This window comes from Schistocerca piceifrons, chromosome 1, assembly GCF_021461385.2.
Source record: "Schistocerca piceifrons isolate TAMUIC-IGC-003096 chromosome 1, iqSchPice1.1, whole genome shotgun sequence".
Classification (NCBI taxonomy): Eukaryota; Metazoa; Arthropoda; class Insecta; order Orthoptera; family Acrididae; genus Schistocerca; species Schistocerca piceifrons.
Window position 1 is genome coordinate 1,099,683,269 of NC_060138.1, and position 8,233 is coordinate 1,099,691,501.

Genomic DNA, 8,233 nt, shown 5'->3' on the forward strand with positions numbered 1-8,233 from the left:
TATTGAATTTAATTGATGAAAGGAGAAAATATAAAAATGCGGTAAGTGAAACAGGCAAAAAGGAATACAAACGTCTCAAAAACGAGATCGACAGGAAGTGCAAAATGGCTAAACAGGGATGGCTAGAGGACAAATGTAAGGATGTAGAGGCCTATCTCACTAGGGGTAAGATAGATACCGCCTACAGGAAAATTAAAGAGACCTTTGGAGATAAGAGAACGACTTGTATGAATATCAAGAGCTCAGATGGAAACCCAGTTCTAAGCAAAGAAGGGAAAGCAGAAAGGTGGAAGGAGTATATAGAGGGTCTATACAAGGGCGATGTACTTGAGGACAATATTATGGAAATGGAAGAGGATGTAGATGAAGATGAAATGGGAGATACGATACTGCGTGAAGAGTTTGACAGAGCACTGAAAGACCTGAGTCGAAACAAGGCCCCCGGAGTAGACAATATTCCATTGGAACTACTGACGGCCGTGGGAGAGCCAGTCCTGACAAAACTCTACCATCTGGTGAGCAAGATGTATGAAACAGGCGAAATACCCTCAGACTTCAAGAAGAATATAATAATTCCAATCCCAAAGAAAGCAGGTGTTGACAGATGTGAAAATTACCGAACAATCAGTTTAATAAGCCACAGCTGCAAAATACTAACACGAATTCTTTACAGACGAATGGAAAAACTAGTAGAAGCCAACCTCGGGGAAGATCAGTTTGGATTCCGTAGAAACACTGGAACACGTGAGGCAATACTGACCTTACGACTTATCTTAGAAGAAAGATTAAGAAAAGGCAAACCTACGTTTCTAGCATTTGTAGACTTAGAGAAAGCTTTTGACAATGTTGACTGGAATACTCTCTTTCAAATTCTGAAGGTGGCAGGGGTAAAATACAGGGAGCGAAAGGCTATTTACAATTTGTACAGAAACCAGATGGCAGTTATAAGAGTCGAGGGACATGAAAGGGAAGCAGTGGTTGGGAAGGGAGTAAGACAGGGTTGTAGCCTCTCCCCGATGTTGTTCAATCTGTATATTGAGCAAGCAGTAAAGGAAACAAAAGAAAAATTCGGGGTAGGTATTAAAATTCATGGAGAAGAAATAAAAACTTTGAGGTTCGCCGATGACATTGTAATTCTGTCAGAGACAGCAAAGGACTTGGAAGAGCAGTTGAATGGAATGGACAGTGTCTTGAAAGGAGGATATAAGATGAACATCAACAAAAGCAAAACAAGGATAATGGAATGTAGTCTAATTAAGTCGGGTGATGCTGAGGGAATTAGATTAGGAAATGAGGCACTTAAAGTAGTAAAGGAGTTTTGCTATTTGGGGAGCAAAATAACTGATGATGGTCGAAGTAGAGAGGATATAAAATGTAGGCTGGCAATGGCAAGGAAAGCGTTTCTGAAGAAGAGAAATTTGTTAACATCCAGTATTGATTTAAGTGTCAGGAAGTCATTTCTGAAAGTATTTGTATGGAGTGTAGCCATGTATGGAAGTGAAACATGGACGATAAATAGTTTGGACAAGAAGAGAATAGAAGCTTTCGAAATGTGGTGCTACAGAAGAATGCTGAAGATTAGATGGGTAGACCACATAACTAATGAGGAAGTATTGAATAGGATTGAGGAGAAGAGAAGTTTGTGGCACAACTTGACCAGAAGAAGGGATCGGTTGGTTGGACATGTTCTGAGGCATCAAGGGATCACCAATTTAGTATTGGAGGGCAGTGTGGAGGGTAAAAATCGTAGAGGGAGACCAAGAGATGAATACACTAAGCAGATTCAGAAGGATGTAGGTTGCAATAGGTACTGGGAGATGAAAAAGCTTGCACAGGATAGAGTAGCATGGAGAGCTGCATCAAACCAGTCTCAGGACTGAAGACCACAACAACAACAAGCACAGATAGTTCACAGGCTTGAGTGAATTGTGGTAGGTGGAAGTCAATGTTTGTTTTAATGGGCCTGTAATCCTAATATTTTCAATAAATGTCGAAAGTTGTCCTGACACTGCTGTGATGTTTACAAAAAGGATCATTCTTAACAGAAAACAGAGTGGAACAACATTTTCTGCCTGCTATTGAAGTAATGTGACTGAATGAAATTAGAACACTCCGTTTTATCAAAACGTTTTGCTACACGAAAAATCAATGTTTTTGTCTAAACGTGAGACATCTGTTAATACAATAGTACCCATAACTGGTGTAGTTCTTGGATGTGGTAAAGTCTATTAAGGCACTGCTAAATAAAATGAAACAGTCCTTTTCACTGCTGCAGCAAATGAAACACACGCCAGATAAATAAGACCATTTTAATGTGGCTGATTTACATAAATAACACGACAGAACAGTATTATTTTACAAAACAGAGAAACTGTCTCACCTGTCTGTCATATACTACAGCTTCTCACGTACAAGATTGGAAAAGACGAAGTATGGCTCCCTTTGATAAGCAAAAGCTGGACATAAATTCAAACAAAATCTCATCATTGCTGTCTGCAACTGTATCTGTCACGATTCCTCCCATCTTGAACTCTTATTCCCCAGTTAAGCTCTCTAATCGGCCAAACATCGCCATTTAAGTTATCCCCAGTTTATTACGGGTTCGTAAAACACGTTTTTCGCGCTATTTCGGGAACAGAGATTAACCGGCTGCTAACAGGACATTGTACAGCCGACCCTTGGAAGTCATAGGAGAAAGGGCGCAGGCAACGATGTCAACATCAGAACAATTGCAAATTATGTAAAAACTGTCATTCGGTAACGTCAAGTCAGTGCATGAATACATATTGCGATCTATGTTGAGCCACCAGGTAAGAGACATCTATTTCACCCTCAAAAGTAAATGAAGTTGTGCAGTGGAAACATTACGCTTATAATACAGAAGAGGTAGCACAATAAAGACTATGTCCCTTTTGGTAACTTGAATGGGTCAGAGTTCTCTTTCAGTATCCTCCCATCGCAAAAGACGAAGAAGTCTCACGTCACAGGCTAGTGGCACTGCATAGCAGCTCCACTGCAACAAATCCCTTGAAGAATGGCGGCCACAAGATATTTGTAAGGTAATGTTGGCATACATCATATGAAACACCACTCATTACACTTTGATACTGAGACGGTATAGTCTTAATGTCCTTTCCACCTCTTACTGTTAGGGACAGATATTTTGGAAGATACTCCACATTTCTTAGCTTTCTCCACAGCTGCATTTTGTTCCACCAGAAATGCGGTCCTGCTTCTCACATAACCAGTTCCTTCTTCAAATCCTTAATTTCTTTCTCTTGCTTATAACGATACGATAAGAGGGAATTTATTTGTTAAGTATCTTGTCCAGTTTTGTTTTCTTGGGAGACAAAATTTTCAATGTATTGAGAGCCCTCTTCTGCACTGTGTAATGTTACTGTGTCGTATTCTTTCTCTGATGTCACAGCACTGCGTTAATTTTAATACGCACTGGGTACTTTTTGAGATGGAACTGCATCTGATTTCTCCAACTTTTCTGTAGGTAATCTCAATAACTCATTTTGCCTGTCGCATTTGTAATCCTGTGGACGAAAATGTTTGGACACATATTCTTGCATTTTTAATATTAACCCTTTTCTCTCGTATACAGATAGACATCCATTCATATAGGAGTTAAGTTTTTCGGAAATCCATGGTAAAGAATGAACTCGGTTCTATGCCCAGTTACTGCACTTAGCAACAGCACAATACGACGTGTTTCTGCTCATTCCACTCGGAAAATAATGTGAACGACTCACGAGATTTCAAAAAATATGACTTTGTACCGCAATACACCACAGACCACGAACTAATCTCAAGTAAGCGTGGACACGGCACCTCAAAGAACAACGTGCCCAGCAGGAACAAAACAGTAGCTGTCCAGTAACGTCATTCCTCGCCAGGCCAGACGACCTCAAACGCGTGAGAGCGCGGCAAGAGGTTATTTTGTAACCTCCTCTTAACGCGTAATACATCCCCACTGGCATGAAGTGTGACATCCAAGAGGAAGAGATCCCAAACTGAACGATCAGCAAAGTCGATACACAGCTCCTGCAGCTTCGATCACTCTAGACTGTGATACCGATATAGCTTGCGACGTCATGGCCATTTCACAGTTTAACACAGTGATCTCCATACTTAAGATAGAGATCATTGGTCTTAACATAACAGTCACGACACTCACTGCAGTGAACATGGAGGTGGAATAATTATTGTTACCTCCATGGCTGTAAAAGCTGTTACCGTTTGACAGCTGGAGCGACACTAGCGCTCCAAGCGGTGAGAAACGAGAACTTCAGATGCGTCGTGAGCATGATGTTTGTTTTATCCGTTTCCTACGTGATTTACGAAATATTTCATTCATTGTTTTCCCTCCAAGAGTTTTTGTGATGTCAGAAGACATAAATGTTTCTAAAAATTATTCTTAATTACGCGCAAGTAGGGATAAAAATCATGAATCCAGTGGCAAGTTACAACACATTCCTGGAGAAACACTTGTGACATTGGAGAGAACTGCAGCTTACCACTTTGATATCAATGGAATATAAACACATGGATTCACACATAAGAAGCACAGACATGTACCTTTACATGCAAAAGCGATCGGGGCCCTATTTGTCATTCCATAGGCCTACTGTGTTTTAGTCATTGACGCGTGTTACCGCAAGTAAGACCTTCATCTTTGTATTATTCTAATTGAGATAGCAACTGCCAAATAGTGGGAGAAATATACTGTGTGTCAAACCCAAGTCCTCAAAGCCAATAACATTGTCAGAACTGCTCTGATATGGTAAATTTGCCATAAGAGACTTTTTATCCAATGACATATGCACTATTTTATCAGTATCAGAGAAATGCTGTATCTTCTGCTTCAAAAGGTGGAACCTTCAAAAATTGTTTTTCCTTCTTCACTCGATCCTTCTGGTACAGTTTTTGTTGCTGTCTGTACTTAAAATGATAGGCACTTTACATGTCCCGTAACAGTTTTGTACAAAGTCTAGCGATCTGCACATTCTGATACTCCACACGCTTTGTTCTAGACACGAATAACTGCGCTTAATTTTACCACCTCGTCAAAGCAGGTCGGTGTTGACGATTCAGATGAATCGGGCACTGATTTATGGAGAGTTGAACTGACTGCTTCTGTACTATAGGAGTGTTTTACAGCTTTAGACGGATTGTCGAAACGTTGTGTCAATTTCCTCTTCATCGTCAGTTGAGGTGGCTTATTTGGAATACCAATCGATGTGGTTAACTGCATTCCGCACTAGTTCACTATTGTCTTCATTTATGAACTGGTTTTGTTCGACGTGTAGCGGACAAAATAGAACATTACCGGTATTATAAGGGTAAACATTGTCTTTTTTCATAAGATCTTCTCGTCTGCTATTCACTAGCCATTTTCTGCTCCTAAAACGAAACAATTAATCAGCAATATACATATAGTTTGCAAGCGAATCCTGACGATACAGTTTAGTAACACGATGGTGTACATCTCTCAAAGTCCTTATGAAGCCTAAAAAAAGACAGCCGTGGTATCTTCTTCTTGTTGTTACTGCAATCTACTGCGCTACGCTACGATCCCATTTGTAAAAGCCATTGTACAAACCAAAATAAACAACTACTATTCGCTTTCCCTTTCACGATCGCGCCGATTTCAAGAGTTTAACTTACTGGGCGCTTGGCATGCTGTTGGCGCAATAGGAACAAAATGGAAACTTAAGTGTCGCGACAGTTACGTTAGACCCGTAAGAATTCTTACCTCCATGCTGTGCTCTCTTCGTGCGTTATGAAACACCTTTGGTTATCTAAAGAGAGCTTTGCTTTATGTGTTTACATCACAGAAGTGTGTTGTGACTTGTATTAGGAGGAAAGGAGTGTGATGAGTGGAGTGAGGTTATGCGGTGTCTTACGGCAGAAACAGTGATGACTGCTACTGACATAGTAATTGTAAATGACAACGAATCTTAATCACAATATTTGTTGAGGATGCCATCGAAATACCCAATGAACATAAAGACAAATTCTATTTTAGATGACCCAAGTACATGCAGATTAGCGGCGTTTTATGCGAGCTGCACATCTGTGTATTTTGTTATTTTAGTAAGTGCATTGTTCTTAACGAACTACGTTTATTCCATAGGAAAACTAACTTTTTATCCTGTAATAGGTTTAATTGCGGTCCTTGAATGCACGAAATACGTCATTGGCATTTTCCATGTTTCAAAAAAAGATGTCTTTTCTGGTAGATACGAAGACAAGTACTTTACTGGTCAGCGTAAAAAGCCAGTGACAAAAACAAGTCTGAAAGAAGTGTTCAACTGTATTGTAATTGTTACTGTTATGCTTACAGTATACTTTTCCATAGCAATCTTATTTGGTGCTGAATTGTTCAATAAACATGAAGAGACTTTTATGTTTAGCTCATTGCTAACGGTGTTGACAATATTTCCATCTTGTCTGCACCTAGAGTCACAAGCAGCTGTGAATTTATTGTTTGGTGTTCATCCAGCAGGTGACGCTGTTGGACAGCTTTTGCTAAGAAACTTACAGTTCACACTGCTTGGAGCTTGGCTTGGGGCATTTGTTATTCCATTAGATTGGGACCGGCCTTGGCAAGAATGGCCAATTCCTTGTTGTGTTGGAGCCTTACTAGGTTATATTACTGGCAATATCGTGATGGTATGTAGCCTGTTTCCAAATATTGCCAAGAAACTGCCTAAATCAAACCGAAAGCTTCGTTAAGCTTTTCCAACAAAGTGTTGCACCGTAATTATGAATGTAGCGAACTCTGTCTGATGACTCCTGGTTTATTTTCTATGTATGATGTATCAATTACTATATGCATAGTCTATTCGAAAGTATTTTTGCAGTTATGTACTTATGTGTGTTGTAACATATTTATGTTAGTATCAGAAAAATGTCTTTATTGTAGTAATTTATTACTAAAAGTAATACAGCAGAAGACTACATCAAATAAAATACATTGAAACCAGAAAGAGTAGGAATCTGTATTGAGTTTCATGGTGCGTTGTTCGTACCTTTCATTTGTTTCAAGACCAGACTTTGTTACCCACTGCGAATCGTGTATGCTGAATACAGTAAAACCGTGTCGTGTAATAAATCTCTGATGATTGCGGTGCAATTACATGCTGCCTGTTGTACAGGTAGTCTGAAAACAGTCTGACGGCAGCTGTAGCAGACATGTTGTAATGTGTCAACAGAATGCAAGTAAGTATTTTTTTAGATGATATGTACAGTTTTTTCATATGATGTGCATATCATGCAGTGGTACCACATAACAAAGGTGGTTCATCTGATAAATAAATAATATTGTGTCATGATAGACACACCACAAACAGAAGTCCCTCCACAGAATTATCATCTGTTGTATGGGCAGGCAACATTTTCATAAAACGTCTATGATGAGGATAGTGTTGATATTAGTGGAACATATCAACTACATTCCAGATTACATCATTGCTGAACCGGTTACAGTGATATCTTTCCATGCCATTACGTTCTGCTGATTTTTGGCCTCTGTGATTTCATTGATTTTAGTTGAATTACTTATGTTGGAACAATAGTTATTTGCAGAGTATTTTTATAACAGAAATTGGCTAGAATGGGATAGTGTCCCCCTCCCAAAGGTAAATTGTAGTGTCAGACTAAACTGCAGCAAATATCTGAAGGTGAAAATATTGTTTTTAGTTAGTGAATCTAATGAATGTGAATGCAAAATATTGGTTGTGGCACACCATGATGTCTGTGTTCACTCAAAGTTTAACACTCATTTCAGTACAAAAATGAAAAAGCTAAATACAGTAAAACCACATCATGTAATAAATCTGATGGTAATCCCTGTGCAGATACATAGAACTATACTGTAGGGCCTATAAACAAAAGAAATGTGAGGGAATGCTTTCGCTGTGCTGTCTGTACCTACCATCTCCCTTCACAGACATGTTGCTCCGCCGTCAGTTTGCACTCAGATATATGTGCTGGTGGCAACACAGCTGTTCTCCCACTTACTCTCTAAGTTAGTCCATTGTGGGATACCTCCTTCCTCTTCTTAATCAGAGTAATTACAGGTTCCCAGTCATTACCGAGGATGTAGCCACTATCATGGCCGGCTAATCATTCCCATACTCAAATCTTGATAGATTCTTTAATACCTAACACAGATCTGTGTCAGAAGTGTGAGGCAAAACAAGAGGAAGAGTAAATGAGAAGA

At 39.4% G+C, this 8,233-nt stretch overlaps 1 protein-coding gene across 1 annotated transcript; it reads left to right on the forward strand.

Moving 5' to 3' along the window:
* Positions 1–5,682: 5,682 nt before the first annotated feature.
* On the forward strand, positions 5,683–6,984 carry LOC124798481 (phosphatidylinositol-glycan biosynthesis class F protein). The gene has a single exon (XM_047261921.1). It carries the CDS (start codon positions 5,989–5,991, stop codon positions 6,742–6,744), a length of 756 nt encoding a protein of 251 aa, XP_047117877.1. The 5' UTR covers positions 5,683–5,988; the 3' UTR covers positions 6,745–6,984.
* The last annotated feature ends 1,249 nt before the right edge of the window (positions 6,985–8,233 follow it).

Excerpts from the sequence above, each read along its gene's own strand:
- LOC124798481 (XM_047261921.1), top strand. The coding sequence starts at position 5,989 with ATGCCATCGAAATACCCAATGAACATAAAGACAAATTCTATTTTAGAT.